We start from the raw sequence: 16870 nt of genomic DNA on the forward strand, positions 1-16870 counted from the left end.
AGCCCGTCCTGGTGATAGTTGCTTCTGCTCCCTGTCGGGGGGCCTCCCTTCACCTGCACACACGGGCCGCTCCCTCCCTCGTGTGCCCCACAGCCCTGAAGACCATTTCCATGGCCTCTGTGGCTGGGGCAAGCCCTTGGCAAAGGGGGTCTGGGAATGCAGAGCGCCGTACCATGGGGCCAATGTCTCCAGTTTCTCCTTTGGGTCCTCTCTGCTGACTGTCCCGTCCTGAGTCACCCTGTGAACAACACGGGTCAGGGACATGAGCCGCATATGCAAGAAAAGGACACGTGAAATTCACTTTAGGAAAAGAGACTGCAAAAAAAGGGTTTGCAGCTTTTCTAGTTCTATGGCTCTATAAAACCCCTGCCAGGCCAGTCCCCTCTCCTCCGGGCCAGAACGAGGCAAGGGTGACCCTGGGTCACTGCCCTCCCCACTGAAGAAGGGCCACTGCCCGCCGTCCAGAGCCGAGGGTGGCTGGTGACCCCGCGGTCAGGCTGTCCGAGTGGGATGGGTGGGCTCTGTGGGATGTGGCTGAGGGGTGGCCACTCAGGCTCTTACATTTTTGTCATTCCTAATACTTTTCTGACCACTCGATGCAGCTGGATTAAAGTGCCTGAGACCAGCTTTTAGGGAAACTTCTGAGGTCTCCATAGGCTAGGCCTTGCAAACACTAATCTTTGCAGGTAGAGAGCAAACCATCTCCAAAATTGTAGGAAAAGGACAGACCACATATGCTAATAACACATTTGAAGACAATTTCAAAATTCTGGTTTAAAATTCTTCCTTTCAACCCTCTTCCCCACGACCCTCTTCCCCAGACGTGGGTCTCAAACTGCGGATGAGGAGGTTCCCTTACCGGGTCACCTCGAATTCCAATGTCCCCTCTCTCTCCTTTGTCCCCTTTAGGTCCTTTGTCACCCTAAATAAAAAGCACAAGAAGAGACAAAAATTAGATACAAATTTGTATCCCACCCTTAAAATCACATTCTTCAGTTCGTAAATCTGAAACAGCAGCATTTCCCATCTGCTCATTTACAGGAAGGTGAACGACTTGCAGATATTTCTGGTTTGTTCAGGTAATCCCAAATATTTACTGGGACCTATTCTGTACCAGCCACCAGGAGTTATTTAAACAGAGCACACTCAGTCCCTGCCCCATGAGACTCTTCAAACAAACAAACAAAATCTGATGTAATCACAGCTGACAGAGGACAGAAAAGATGACAAGGATGCACCCCCAGAGGACATCAGGGAAGGCTGCCTGGAGGAAGCAGTCTTCACATACATGAATAAAAAAAATATATTCCTTAAGTAAAATGTTTTTTTAGTTTTTCCATAATGGCAACACTATGGAAACATACTCACCCTTCTACCGGGATTCCCTTTCTCTCCAGAAGAACCAGGCAATCCTTTGTCTCCCTGTCAAAGACAATGAGAAAACGTCACTCCTGGCACAGTTTCCACTGTAGACTGAGGTATGAGAGGCCGGGATGTCCAGGACTGGACGTGGTGTGGACTCAGAGTGTGAAATTGCTTACGTCTTCACCGTCGAGACCATCTAGCCCGATTTCTCCTAATTCACCCTGCGAGGGAACAAGACACAGAGTGAGTATAGAAAGCCATCTGGCAGAGGAAAAACGACAAATACTGGGAAAGCTTTAAATTTACAAAATGAAAACAAGCATAGGTACCTTCTCTCCTGGGAATCCGCGAGAGCCCTGGAAGGTATGGAAAGGGGCAACATTAGCTCCTCTCTGGAGACCAAAGAGAAGAGGCTAGAGCAGGCCAGGGGCCCCACCTGAACTCCCGGAATCTGACATTCAGTGCTGGGGATTCATCTGTCTTCCCTGCCTTCTCTCCATCACATGCAGGACCCTAAGGCTAATTTGCTGGGACCTTGGCTCCTTGGGCAGGAGGCGACCAGGCTCCAAGGCCCCTTTGGGACTTTGCGGCCCGGTGGCACCTTCCCTTTCAAACTTCAGCAAGTGCATCCAAATATTTCCCACAAGGAACCTTCCAGTGCGTGCCGTCCGCCCTGCCCCAACATTTCCCCGGCTTCTCTCAGGGTCTGGGGCTGGAGCCGCTGGCCACCCGCCCTCCCTCTGCCCTGGCCCATGCGTTCTCTGTCCTTGCGACTGCCTCCTGACTTGCCCATAGGAAACGATTCCACCATTCTCAGGCTCCCTTCCCACAGCAGCCAGGGCTGCTGATCCCCCAGACTTTGGACCCGCTCTCCAATGAGAGGCCTCTGGCCGCTGAAGCCCCCAGGGGCCTTTCTCCCCAAGGAGGCATTTGGGGAAACTATCTCACGTGCCACTGACTGCCCTCCACCTGCCAGGGCCCTGGGGCTGTGGTTCCCCCCACACACACACACTCGGGGGTCAGCACACTGTACCTTTATTCCTCTCTGCCCAGGGCAGCCCTGGAAACCTTGAGTGCCGTTCACGCCAGGAGGCCCACGCTCACCCTGCCGGGAGAGACAAATGCATTTACAGATTGGAGCTCCTTGTCACATGCTTCCATTGAGTTTGCTTTGCCGGGAAAGGCGTGTGCTAAAAAGTAGATTTTGCTGGCAGTGATGCTATTTGATCCCGGTGAAGCCTGCGGCACCCCTGCACCCCCATAGGCCGTTCCTGCCCCTGGAGGGAGTGGGGCCTGGAAGGGTCTGCAGCTCCAAGGGTACCTCCCTGGAGGATCAAGGGTGGGCAGGCCTCTGGGTACTGGGTGCTGGGAGAGTCCTCGGCCTGCCAGCTGCTCTGTACCGTCCCTGGTTCAGCTCTCCAAAGGGTCCTGGGGTCAGCCCTGGCCCCCAGCACTGCCAGCTGGGACCCCATGACTTCACCTCCTCCCCACCAGGCCCTTTATCCACATCCCAGAGCTGGGCTTCCTTCTAGTGTCTCAAAGCCTCTCAGACCTCATCTGTCCCAGGAACTGCTTCCCGAACCCCCAACTGGACCCGTTGGCTACTGACAACCAAAATCAGCAGACCTCCCTTAAAGGCCGTGACCCCGACGCCAGCCTGACTAGGTTCCCCTAGGCCCCTGCTCCAGCTCGCTCCCGTCTCTGCTTGGACGTCGGGATTTGCCAGACACTGGGCATGCCCTCTTCGGTGGCCCCCAGTCTCCGAGGCCATCAAGTGTCTCCCTCCGAAACAGGACCAGGAAAAACCCCGCACCTCACGCCCACATCGGTCATGTCCCCGTCACCGCACTGTGCTCCACAGTGCAGAGATCTGAGGGCAGGTGTTGAGGAAGTCAGAAACTGACGTTGTCCCAGTAGGAAAGTCACCGGAAATGGAACAGATTATGAACCCCCCAATTCAACCCAACGTGCGAGGAGCAAGGAAGGAATAAAAGCTTCAAGAACAAATTATCTTGTACTTACGGGTCCGCCCTCGTCACCAGGATAGCCTCGATAGCCATCCTCCCCGGGAATGCCCTAGAACAGAGTGAATCGATTCCTCGGTTAAAGCCCGTGGTTTCCTTTGTGCCACACTCAAGTGTCTCGCTGACCCCTCCCTTTGATAGAGCAGTGCCACCGAGCAGCGCGGCTTTCGCTGTCCCCTTGAACTTGGGCTTCTGCTCATTATTGATCCATCGGGATCTTTAAGGCTCTGATCTACCAAGAGAGCCTGTCCATTTCCTGTAACTTAGACACATCTGCAAAGAATCCCTGCTGATCACCCACAGTGAGGTTGTCAGTGATGCCCGCCGATTTCAACAGTATCTCATAAAATGAAGAATCAATGTATGAGCGAACAGAGGCCCTCACCCCAAGGAAAGAGAGAAGGCGGGGGGCATCCAGCGCCCCTCGGGCCTCCTGTTGCGCCCCTGGGACTCCGCTGAGACCTAGCCCCAGGTGTAAGGGAAGGCCAAAGCCGCCTTACCTTTGGCCCGATGCTGCCAATGGGCCCGCGGTCTCCCCTTTGTCCGGAGCATTTGCAGGGAACGCCACAGCAAGCTTTCTCGGCAATGTTGTCCTACCAAAAGGAAAAGAAAGTTCAAGTCTCAACAATGCCTAGGAAAAAAAAGCACAAATACACCAGGAAGTCGAAATCTGATGTGCGTGGATTTCACAGTGAGAGATGAAGTCCTGCCCACGTGGCATTCCCTCCGAGACGGGCTTAGCAGTCAGGACGGCGGTGGGAAGTCACGAATGGGAGAGTGAAGAGTGACCAAAGTCAAACAGATCTAAGGACCAAAGTCACCTCAGGATGGGCCTTCTTTCTAAAAGTTTCCAACATACATCTTCAAATTTCAAACGTTAAGCATAACTTACATACTCTTAGGCTCCAAAGAGCAAGACCTAAGAAACAAATTGCGTATGGCCGGGACAGAAGGCTCTCGAAAATGGAGATCATACACCTTCCTCATAACCACGGTCAGAGCAGACTCGGGCGCCACCTCCGAAGAAGCCTCAGGAAGAGCAGACCCGTAGTCCCTGCCTCTTAGCCACCAGCACCAGCACTTGGGGTCACCAGCGGGGCCACACTCAGCAGACACCCTCAACGTTCCCTTCCCATCCCAGCGCCTGACTTCCCAGGGAAAGCGCAGGCCCGAGAAACAGCTCCGACTATAAACTCATGGTGCTCATGCACTTTCCTTGCACCGGGCTTCTTAGAATTTTCATTTTCTTCCATGTCCCGGGTGCGTCAACTCACACAACTCCTTCCACCCAATAACCAAATAAAATCCTAATTCCAGCCCTGGGAAGAAGGAACAGTCAGTTTGTCCCACGGGCCACTCTTGCCACCAGCAAACGCCCCCCAGATTGACTACTCAGTCCCACATCCCCCAAAGGCCCGCCCCACTCCCGACCCGGGGGCTCGCACCTGCAGCCGAGAGAGGCTGAACCCGAGCATCAGGAAGCCTCATGCGGGCACCTTTATCTGCTCCAAAGGAAACTAGAAGGAGGCAACGGAAATGCTCCTCTGCCCAGAAAGGGTCTTTCTTCTGCATAGCTTTGTTTTTGTGCGCCAGCTTTCTGATGCCGACAACACTGTTTCCGGTTTGGGCACAATCACTCGGATGCTTTGCCTTCTGGCAATCTTACAATGGACAAGATACTCGTGAAAGGGAGCAGAGGAAACCACCAGGTGACACCACCAGCATGCCTAGAGACCCACCGTCCCGCCGGCTGTGTTCCCAGCTCTTGGATACCCCCGTATCCAGGGCTCGCGGAGGGGGAGGCATTAAGGCAGGTCCCTCCCAAGTCAATTAAATGAACTAAATTATTGAATTACCCACCCAAAGGGTCCCTCTGCCATTCATCGTGAAACAAGAAAAAAATGTCTTGGTTATCTTAAGATGACAAGGAATTTGGTATCTAGACCGGTTTGTGTGCAGAGACATGAAACTCACGAGCTGCTCCGCTAGCTCGTAGTCCAGGTCCAGCAAGTTTAGCCTCAGCGGCCTGTTGTACAGGAAGCCTCGCCCGAACTCCAGCTGCATCAGCTGCTCCAAGTTGGCTACCCGTTCAAGGCCCACCAGGATCAGAGCCTGGACCCCTGCAAGGAGAGACGTTCACTGTGGCTCGGCCCGCACTCCAAACCACAACCTCTTCACCCTCCCGATTTTCTATTTTAAAAGAAAACTCCGGTATAAAATGTGGCCTTCACCTGGAAGGTATGGACTCAAACTAGGTAGCGACTCTGGAGAGTGAACGTACTAGAACGTTGGACGCCTCTGGGCAACCTTCCAACTATAGAACTAAGCTGATCAGAAGAAATGCAGGAAGTGACGTCATGAAGCATATTCATACATAAATTCTTAAACTCTGGCCTTACGGAACACAGGGGTGCTGTGGGGAGAGCTGCAAGGCCCCTCCTTCAAAACCAGATTAACAACAGTCTCGTCTTCTTTGCTCGGGAAAAGCCAGCTAAGAAATAGAACGTGCTTAGGGTAAACAGTGCTTCTCTAGGCCTCTGGTGTCGCCGTTCACTTTCTGAAAGTCAGTGCTACAAATTCCAAAGCAGATAAGCAGTCAGATGTTATATCTGGAAATAGGCAGCCCTGTTTATCTAATCTCCTTAAATTTGGAAGATGCGTGTTCATTATTTGTCTTGCATTGGAAGGTCTTTTTGCTTAAAACGGTGGTATTTTTGAGCTGTGATCAAAACGTCATGTTCTTTTGCAAAAGCCTCATGCTTTCTAGATGTTCTACCCCCTGAACGAGTCTGAGCACCTGCGGGGCCTCTGTCAGGACTTGGTGATAAAGCCATCTGTGGTATGAGGGGCACCCTGGCAGCCCCAGGCAGGTGACAGAGGACCAGGCTGCGGGGAGGAGACCCCCGGGGTCCCCCAGAGTACTCCTGCCTCTCACCCAGGCCAATTTCTCCCGTTCAGGAAGCCCACAACCCACCTTCTTGTCGGAGAGCCTCAGACGCCTTTTGTAAATCAGCCAGACTTCCATCCACTCCATCCGTGAAATGAATGACCACCTGAAAATAAAGGATAGCTCAAACCCCAGCCACAATTAGAAAGAAACATTACAGACTCCCAGAGGGGAGATTGGACCGTTCAAACCCTCCACCTTACAGCTGAGGACACTGGGGCCAACACTGAGAAACCATCATGCCCCGTGCATAGCTTTTTGATACTGTGCCATAAATGAGGGATAAAATTAACGAGTCTATTGTGGTGCCTGATTTACTAAAAAGCATCACAATAAAAATAAAAACAGTTTATCTCATTTTCCTATTTATGTGATGAAGTTTCTAGAAATTGTGTGTGTGTCTATGTGTGTCTGTGTGTGTTATGGGCTGAACTAGGTCCCTCCAAATATCATGTGCGGAAGCCCTAACCTTCAGTACCTCGGAATATGCCTGTATTGGGTGATAGGGCTTTTAAAGGGTCATTAAATTCCGTGAGGTCATTGGGGTGGCTCTAATCCACTGTGACTCCTCTCCTTCTAAGAAGAGGAGAGTGGGACACACGGAGGGAAGACTGTACGGAGACGGAAGAAAGCGGCCTTCCGGAGGTCAAGGACAGAGGCCTCCGAAGAAGCCAACCCAGTGGACACGCTGATCTCAGACTTGCAGCGTCTCCAGGACGGTGAGGATAAATTTCTGTCGTTTCAGCCATCGGTCTGTGTAACCTGTTGCGGCATCTGAGCAGACTAGTAGAGTGTGTGTGTGTGTGTGTGTGTGTGTGTTCACACTGCAGCTGTTACGTATATGTGTATGTGTCTACATCACATGGAGAGAAAGAGAAACAGAGCGTGATGTCCTTAATGGGCAGGACTACAATGAACCATGAATTAATCTTAACTTCAACTCAGTCAAGCTTAATCCCGGATTTCCAGGAATCTTCCTGCAGAGCATTAGTAAAACCACTGCAATGAGGAAGACTTTACACTTCAGACTGTCAGGATCAGCGGGCGGTAAAGCACCTTTAGGTTCGGGTGCTGCCACCCCATCAAACATGAAGAGTGTGTACAGACGAGGAACACCTCGGGGAAGGGGCATCTGGACACGGAGGTGGTTCTCCCGACCACCAGAAGCCAGAGAATGCAGGGGAAGCTGAAAGAAGGGGGAGCCCGCGCTCACCTTCACACTGTCCGGTGAGGACTGTCGGAACTTGTTCTGATAGACCTTCAGCGTGTCCGCAGTGAGGACATAGGGGTGCTGGCTACGCATGTTACGGAATTTCTCAAACAGCTCTGGCTGGTACTCGGCAAAGTCGAAGGCCTCCACGGGGCCTGTGGGCGTGTTGGCCACCACCGACACCCGCACGGTGGGCATCTGGCCGCCGCTGCAGCTGATTCTTTGCATCTGGCTGATTCTATTCAAGACAGCATCCACCTTGGACTCAAGGCCCTTCTGGGTCACAAATACATTCTGATCCCTCGATCCGTCAAACCCCAGAATCACATCCAGATTACAGGCTGCAAGAGGGAAAGTAGGCAATGAGCTTTAAGGCTGAGACGAGTACGGGCACCGGGCACCACACTCAAGGGCAAAACGAGATCCTCTGTGTATGAGCTCTGAGCAGTAATCTGGTCTGCCTCTCTCTCGGGGAGCACCGGTGCTGACTCTTAGGAACTGAGTGTAGGCCATTTTAATGGGTTTGCTTTTCTGGGGTGTTAATCAATTTTGGCCTGCTATCCAGTCAGTGTTTACATGCATTCCCAGATTGTGCTTTAAATTAAATGAACTCAAATACTCTGATCTCAAATAGTTGATCTAATAAAACCTATACACAGAAACAGGGATCCCAAAGTCTGAATTATCTGGGGGATCCAGGAATAGAGGGAAAAAGTAAATCTCAGAACAACAAAATACAGACTTCCACCCTTACCCTGAGAGGTAACATATCCTTGTCAACAACAGGGGCCAGGTGGTTGCCAGGACCCCACCCTCCCGCATATAAGGAAAATGCCTGAAGCAGCCAAAGGCACAAGGAAGCCGTGGGCCAGCACGGGGCACCTGAATAACTCAAGTCCTAAACATCGGCACGACAGGATGAAAACGTACACATAAAGGGGACCGGTTACCTTTGGAAATATCAGTCACTCCCGGACATAAGGTTTCATGCATTGCATCATGCAGAGTTTCCAGAACTTGCTCGCTCAATTCAGACAGCTCCTGGACGTTCCCCACTCGGAACGCCGTGGCACTGTTGGACGCTATTTTCCCAACCTCCTCGGAGTCGATGTTCTTCACGCCCACGGCGAACACTTTGACCCCTTTCTGGGTGAGTGCCAGGCTGGCCTCCTGGGCGTCCTCCACCGACTTTCCACCCGTGATCACAAAGGCTATCTGCGGGACCCTCTGATCCAGGCGGCTGCCCGCCTCCGGCACGAAGTGATTCTGCCGCAGGTGCTCGATGCCCACCTTGGTGTTTGCGTGTCTCCCCCCTTTGTAGACCACTTTGTTGATGGCGTCAATAATCTGCTGCTTGGTGGAGAAGTCCTTCAGGAAGAACTCATCAGTGGGGTCAGAGTTGTACTGGACCAGCCCCACTTGGATGGAGTCACCCCCCTCATACAGCGTGTCCACGATTTCAGACACGAAACGGAGCACTTCCTGGAAAGTGTCCCTCCTGAAATTGATGGAGCCATCCAACAGGAACACAACGTCTGCTTTCTTTTTCTCTAAAAATGATTAAAATGGAAATGAGGAGAAATTTGGTTGCCATATCCACACCAAACATAGAAAGTGTAAAGTAATTGGAAAAAGACATTCCCATAACTTATTCACAGAGAACGCCTTTGCTCTATTCCATGCCTCTAAAGTTCCCAAATTCACAGCCACCATTACGCTAAAAACAAGAAGATAAATGATAAATCATCTGAATCAAAAGACAGAAGACAGAAGGACTTGGGGAAACTGAGAACTGAGTCCGATTATCCCATGCAAAATGGTATCATATCGCAGATTCAACGGTCCATAAACTCAGATGTTTTAGGAAATGCCACTACCACTTTCCTTCTGGTCAAAAATAAACAATGATGTCTGACAGGAGTTGAGGGAGATGTGCTAGAGGCAGATCAAAAAAGGGCTGGGAGAAACAGATGGGAAAATGGGAAGCAGACCCCATACACCTTTGGAGGATTGCCTGCCAGCATGCCAAGAACTTCATGGAACCCTGCTAAAAAATCAATGGCATTTGGGGGTAATTTCCTAATTATAAGCAAGCCATCAAGACTGGAGGAAAATAGGGGCATGGACTAGCCAACCTCAAAGATTCTGTCCTATTCTGAGAGCCAGTGAATCAATGGCTAACGGTCAATGCACCTTCATAGGACCTTTCAATGGGGCTCTGACTAGCCTCCGAGAACCCTCATGAAAGAATCACTGATTCTGTTTGCTGGGATATGTTTCCTTCTACAGTTTCAACTGAATCATTTTTCCCGTATTTAGTTTCTAATTTTATGTTCAGCAACAACCCTAACAGATGAAAATTATTAAAATAAATGCTAATTCTATTTTCCGATTAAAAGATACTTGATGACACGCTCTGTAGTTACAGGTCGCACAGGTCGTACCTGGCCGTGAGGGAGAAGGTATGTCCACTCCTGGAGGTGCAGGTGTGACCCCAGAGGGTCCAAAGGCATGCATGACCCTGTCTTCTATGCTGGGGAGCTCTCTGAACTCTCGCACCGTGAAGACCAGTCTGGGGTCGTTGGTGATGGTCTGTAGCTCCGTTCTGTCGATATTTCGGTCTCCTACTCCTAAACTCACAATCCCTGAGGAGCTAATCACTTGTGAAAACCTGGAAATATCATCCTGAGATTTTCCACCCAGAAACAGAACCAGGTGTTGGGGTACCCCGTCTTCTATCCGGCTCCCAGCAGACTTGACAAACAGGTTTCTTGCCACAAATTCCAGAGCTCTGCCAGTGTTCAGTGGGGACCCCCCTCTGAACCTCAGGCGACGTAAGGCATCGAGCACAGCGGCCTGGGATTTATGGGTCTTCAGGTAGAATTCTGGGAAGACCTCATTGCTGAACTGTACAACCCCAATCCTCACTTTATTGGGGCCGATGTTGAGTCTCCGGACAATCTTGATCACGAAGTCCCTAATATGTGCAACGTCATCAGGCTTGATGCTGTCAGAGCTATCAATTAGGAAGACAATGTCTGCCGCATCGCTCTCAATAGCTGTGGACGGAAAGAAAAGAAGAGGAAAACTCAGCACACGACTGGTTTATCTGGTTTTGTTTCAGCTTCCGTTTCTGAACTCTGCCTTATATTGCACCACAATATTAATTAACAGTAAAATTATAAGCTGATGTACATGTGTGTATGTCTTGAGCTTTTTAAAATTAATCCCTAAAAATTGAGCCTTTTTCACCAAAACAATTTCTGCTTTTTGAATTATTCCAAGTTCTCCAAAACTTTCTCTTTCTAAGTTTACTCTATTTTAATTTTGGCTTTGCGGTCTGGGTTACAACTAGTTTTAAAAAAATGTAAACAGCATTTAGAAACCGGATTATCAGAATCTACAGAACCGTGAGCTGCTACTACCAGAAGGGATCAAGATAACCCGGAACGACATCTTTGGTATACAAGCAGAGAGAGACAACTGAGGTCAAAGGTCCTCTCTGTCCGAGGCCACTGCTTCGGTAGGGATGCCTGGAGAATGCCAACTCTGTCCCAGTGTGCCACGACAGCTCCCCAGGTGTTTGACTCATGGGATTTCCTCCTGCCCACATATCCTTAGCATTTATACAATTTTTTTTTTGTTTCCACTGTTATTTTCCCTGTTTTCTTTACATGAGTCCATTTTTAACTACAAAATTAGCTACAAAGTCCCAGGAAAGATGAGCCATGTTTCCCTTTTAGTTAGAATTCTAGGTCCTTCTTGGATGCCATCTTACTGAGCTATTCATACATTGCCACTCAACAAACGCAGCTTCTTTTGCCTCATAAATCACTAGGCTACTTATAACGGAAACACAGCACAGCGAAAGCTGAGCAAGTCACAGAATTGAGCCATTAACATTGAGAAAGAGGAAAGCTGGCCCAGTACACACAGCCAGGCCTTGGGTTCTCCTGTAGAACACAAAAGATTTCGCAGAACATCAACATCAGAATCATATGCACACGCTGACAAAAAGAAGACAAAAATAACCAAACACCTGCCATCCTGGCTAATAGGAATGACTGCTGCTTCTTTACCAACTACAGATTTAGCCATAAGATGTAGAAAGATATCTAATCACAGAATTACTTTCACTTCTTGACAATATCGGATCCAGGCCAAATTGCCATTTCCTTAAGTCTTCCACAAAATTGCCTGCCACAAGCTCAAATCCTATCCTAAGTCCTTTCTAACACCCTCGTACTGGACGCTCCATCATTCCCCGTCACTGAGCCTCCTCCCTCCTTGCAACACGCAGTAGATATAACTAGCTCAATATTAGGTGTCCCTTTATTTTAACTTATCATGAGTACTATGGATCTTTGAACTTATTTTTTTATATCCAAAAAAAGAGAGAGAGAGAGAGAGAGAACAGCTCAGAGAACAACAACAAACACCCCATCCTACCTGGAGAAGGATAGCGGGTGCTGGCCAGGATCTTCTGTATCTGCTCCGAAGTTAGGGTTGTGATGGGGGTCAGCAGTTTCTGCTCCAGGCTGGGCAGCTCCCGGAACGTGCTCACTGAGAACACATATTCAGGGCTCAGGGAGATCTTAACCAGTTCTTCCTGGTCTGCATTCCTCGCGACGGTAAACGGTGCCACACCAGACTGCTTGAGCTCGGCTGCAGAATCGTCTACCTCATCATCAGACTTCCCGGATGAAATGAGGACCAGGAACTGAGGGACACCCTCTTCAATCCGGCTTCCCAGGGGCCTCTTGAAGATATTCCTTGACACGTACTCCAGGGCACCCCCAATGTTGACCTGCCTTCCCCCTTTGGGCCTCAGCCGCCTCACGGCGTTCTGCACTTCATCCTTGCTGGAATGGGCATTCAGCAGGAATTCCACCCTGGGATCCTCGCTGAACTGGATGACTGCCACCCGAGTCGTGTCGAAGCCCACGTCCAGGTAGTCAACCAGCCTCTCAATGAGGGTGCGGATGTACTGAAATTCGGGACCAGCACTTTGGGACCCATCGATGAGAAAGACCACATCCTTCTTGCTTCCAACACCTGCGGATCACATGTTATCATGGGTGTCAGCTTCGTTGGCACCAAATTCTTAGTGTTCATGACACCTTAGTGTCATGGAATCACTTCCTGACAGGCAAAGTACCCTCATTCTGACTGTTCTAGCTAAAATGCCAGTCCCAGGAGCGAGTTACAGCATTGCAGTGATTACAAGTCAGGGAGAAGAGAAGGAACCAGCAAAAGACAAAGAGGAGTAACTCTGAGGGAGGCCGAGAGTAGCCACACAAGAGCCATGTCTAGACCAGGAGGGGTGGTGTTTCAGGAAGGAGGTGATCTCAGCTGTGACATGCATCAGCTTCTTATGGACCCAGCAAGATGGCATCTGAGAATTGATCACGGAGGGACCTTGACAAGAGTGCTTTCCGTGGAGTGATGAGAGTGAATGACAGATCAGGGTGGGTTCAGAGGGGAATTGTAAAGATTTAAATAACTCTTTTAAAAGGAGACTGAGGCACTGCTGGAGGGAGAAGCAGGCATCAAGAGAGAGTCTTTAAGAAAGAAGAAAAAGTGATGTGTTTGTATCGTGAAGGGAATCATCCTTCCCGTCCTTGGCAGAGAACCAATGAGGCAGGACAGAGAATGGTGGATGGCACCTTGAGTAGGTGAGAGGGGCAGGTGCCCAGGAGGCAGAGACGGCTCACCTGGGAACAGGTGAGGGCTGAGATACGAGCAGCACGCTAGGAAGAAGGAGAGTGTAGAAGAGGCAGGAGAGGAAGAAGGCAAAGGTAGAAAAGAGTCATTTTGAAAAGTGGGAGAGCAAACATGCTGTAGAAATCCGTGCTTGTATTTAAAGTAAAGAGATCGCGTGTGCACTATGACAAGATTTCCAAAGTGCATTCTTGAGAACTCTGGTACCACAGGATGCACCATATAAAAGGACCCTGCAGTCAAATAAATTTTGGAACTGTGGCATCCTCTTACCGTACTGGAGATATGCAAAACATCATGGGGGGGGGGACCTCTTTTGCTTTGTTTATCCCACTGTTTCCCAGATTTTTTTTGATCACAAACCCTTTAGAACATTCCATAGAAGCCTGTGGGGCATGCTGTACTCTGTCCTGGACACCAGCAAGGGAACCCTGGCCCTTCTGAACTGTGCCGTGTCAGTCACCCTCACCTCCTTCATTCACTCAAAGGGCACCATATCCAGCATCTGACTTTTCTCTCACTTGCTTCTACTTTTCCCTTCCTTTTTTTCCCTTCTGCCTTTCATTTTTTTCCCTCTCCACACCATGAGGCTGCAGATGGCACTCTGTAGAAAGTAAGCCCCAAGGGAGCAAGGATGCCGCTGCCTCCTCACCACTGCGGCCCCCTCCACCCAAGTGCCTGGGGCGGGCAGGCCCTAGGTGGGCACTGTGAGGGGGACGGATAGATCTCAGTCCCCTTCATTCTCAGCAGCCAGGCTCCCACAGTTTTCTAGCTTATTGCAGTCAGGCCTACAAAAGGGGGACAGGAAAGATGAAATAGAACGAACTACAGTTATAAGAGCAAGGTAGACGCCTGCCGATTAAGATATTTACTTCTCAGCACCAGCCACATTCAAAAGCAACCATCATACTTTGGCTCTGGAAATACCAATATTTCAGAGACTATGCCCCAGCTTGGGGGACCCTGTGGCTGAGTTCCCTCCCTGATCACAGAAGGCTGGCAGCTGAACCTGCAGGGGCAGCTTAGAGCTGATATTGAGCTGGTGCCACCGATGAGATGGCCCCATCCCTTCTGATATTATGCAGAAGCCTCTACGCAGTCTTAGGGGTCGGCACAAAAGCCGAGCATATGCACCTCTTTGAAACTTTAATTTGGCCCAAAGCATGAATCGTAGCATGTCCCCAGACCCCCGCCACTTCTGGCCACTGAGACCAAAGGCACATGGCCACTTATTCTTCATGGAAGGCCAGTTTTCACCGCATATGGTAGAGAAAACCAACAGAGAACACTTCGGAGCCCACAGTCCAAACAAGTAGCTCCGGAGGTTTCTAGGAACAAGGACCCAAGGACTCCCCTCCTTACCCGGGCTCGTTGGGGGGAGCAAAACTGGCTGCAACCTGCTTAGCTCTTCCCGGTTGAGCTGGATGACTCTGTCAGAGATCACCTGCTGGACGGTCCCCAGCTGCCGGAAGGTAGGAATGGCCACGGCGAAGTCGGGGATGAAGGAGATGGTCTGCATCTCCGTGATGTCGGCATTCCCGATGCCGATGCCGATGGGCACTGCCCCTCCCCTCTTCACGACCACCGAGGGGCCCCTCACGTCATCCCCAGACCTGTCCGCCGTGAGGACGATCAGGAGCTGGGGGACACCTTCTGCTATCCTGCTTCCAGCCGAGCTGATCAGGATATTCCTCAGGACGAAGTCCAGGGCAGCCCCCGTGTTGGGGGTCGGCCCTCCCAGTAGGGTCAGCCTGCGTACAGCGCTGACCACGCTCTGCTGGTCCATGTAGGAATTCAGGTAGAACTCGGGTCTGGTCCGGTCGCTGTACTGCACCACAGCCACGCGAACCCGGTCCGGGCCCACATCCAGGCTCTCCACGACTCTCTGGACAAATTCTTTCAACAGAGGGAAGCCGCTCCTGACGCCCTCAGAGCCATCAATCAGAAACACCACGTCCTTTTCACCTGAAACTGGAGGGAGACAGCCTCAATGACACAAGGGACCCAAAGGGACCATCTGCCATGGATTGTGGTTGGGCTGCATCATGGCCCCACACAGGTATCCAATTCAGACTCCTCAGACTTTGTTGGGTTGGGGGGCTCTGCGGGTACAATTACATGAGGTGTCTGGGGCATGAGCAAATTATCCTGGATTATCCGGGTAGACCCAGTGTAATCAATCGTGTGTCCTTCTAAGAAGAGAGAAGACAATGAGAGTTCGAGGAAGAGCTCGAAGGGAGGAAGCAGAGGCCAGAGAAGGGAGAAGATGTTCTGGTGCTGCAGGTGCAGGAAGGGGCCCAAGCCCAGGAGCATGGGCCGCGCGAGGCAAGGGAACGCATGAGCCTGGAGAGGCCTCAAGAGGAATGCAGTCTGCTTGACACCTTGCTTTCAGCCCAGGGTAACTGGTTTGGGACGGCTGACCTCTAAAACTGGAAGACAAGGAATCCATTTTCTTTTAAGCCACTAAACTTATGGTAATTTGTTAAGGCAGAAACTGAAAATGAATACAGCAATATAGATGGATAGATAGATAGATAGATAGATAGATGATAGATAGATAGATAATAGATAGATAGATAGATAGATAGATAGATAGATAGATAGATAATAGATAGATGATAGATAGATAGATAGATAGATAGATAGATAGATAGATAGATAGAAGATAGATGATAGATAGAGAGATGATAGATGGTAGATAGATGATAGACGGATAGATAGATAGATGATAGATGGATAGATAGATGATAGATGATAGATGATAGATGATAGATGATAGATGATAGATAGATAGATGATAGATGATAGATAGATGATAGATAGATGATAGATGGATAGATAGATGATAGATAGATAGATAGATAGATAGATAGATAGATAGATAGATGATAGCCCTCTGTTTTAGAACTTCTCGATGCTTGAGCAGCACTGTCAACTTTCAAAGGTGTACTCGGGAAACAGTTGGGTGGGGGAGAGCCAGGATGGCAGGACCCAGGTACCCATCAGCACGTGACATAGATGGGAGCTTTCAAATGATTTGCTGCAAGTCACAGTGGATCAACAGGGGGAAATGGAGACCATGTCAGGGTTACAACCCAAAAGCAACAGTGTATGGCCAAAGAGTCGATGCAGAAGTTCTAAATTCTCAGTGTTTAATCATGAGGGTTATATTTGAAATTAATTACTCTTTTCACTGCATTTTCACCAACACATGGAAAGTGGTTAAACACGAAGTCATGGTAGTAAAGATCAGTCATTGGACATTTAGGGCAGCATTTACGGTGGGAATGTACCCGCCTCTCGTCATGCTTTATCTTCTTGAGGAATGAACTGTGGATGAATTACAGCACAGTGAGACCCACCGAAAGTAAGACATCAGAGGACTATGAAGCTGAAGACTGTTTTAGCTATCACGTACCCATGGTACGTGGCTTTTAATAAGCGTAGAGTAAAACTTTTTTAAAGGATTTTTAAAAGGATTTTTAACTATTGATGCGTCTAAATCTTTTTCATCTAATTACGAAATATTGAGTTATGAAGTATTCTAATGTCACCCTGCTTCTCCTGATTTGCCCTGAGAGCCGTTGGACAATTCAAGTGGGA

The 16870-nt window shown here is 49.7% G+C and overlaps 1 protein-coding gene across 8 annotated transcripts in view; it reads right to left on the minus strand.

Moving 5' to 3' along the window:
* COL6A3 (collagen type VI alpha 3 chain) overlaps positions 1–16870 on the minus strand; it is a 79575-nt gene that overhangs the window by 31873 nt on the left and 30832 nt on the right. For all 8 annotated transcript variants that reach the window (XM_026491614.4, XM_057305870.1, XM_026491613.4 and 5 more), the window contains 15 exons: positions 14630–15238; positions 11996–12601; positions 9991–10605; positions 8497–9096; positions 7550–7887; positions 6364–6442; positions 5364–5509; positions 3890–3982; positions 3388–3441; positions 2399–2470; positions 1695–1721; positions 1542–1586; positions 1369–1422; positions 860–922; positions 173–238 (listed from right to left, as the gene is read on the minus strand). In XM_026491614.4, coding sequence (XP_026347399.3) covers positions 173–238; positions 860–922; positions 1369–1422; positions 1542–1586; positions 1695–1721; positions 2399–2470; positions 3388–3441; positions 3890–3982; positions 5364–5509; positions 6364–6442; positions 7550–7887; positions 8497–9096; positions 9991–10605; positions 11996–12601; positions 14630–15238 — 3467 coding nt within the window. The remainder of the gene's footprint in view (positions 1–172; positions 239–859; positions 923–1368; positions 1423–1541; positions 1587–1694; positions 1722–2398; positions 2471–3387; positions 3442–3889; positions 3983–5363; positions 5510–6363; positions 6443–7549; positions 7888–8496; positions 9097–9990; positions 10606–11995; positions 12602–14629; positions 15239–16870) is intronic.

Source organism: Ursus arctos, unplaced genomic scaffold (genome assembly GCF_023065955.2).
Source record: "Ursus arctos isolate Adak ecotype North America unplaced genomic scaffold, UrsArc2.0 scaffold_1, whole genome shotgun sequence".
NCBI classification, from domain to species: Eukaryota; Metazoa; Chordata; class Mammalia; order Carnivora; family Ursidae; genus Ursus; species Ursus arctos.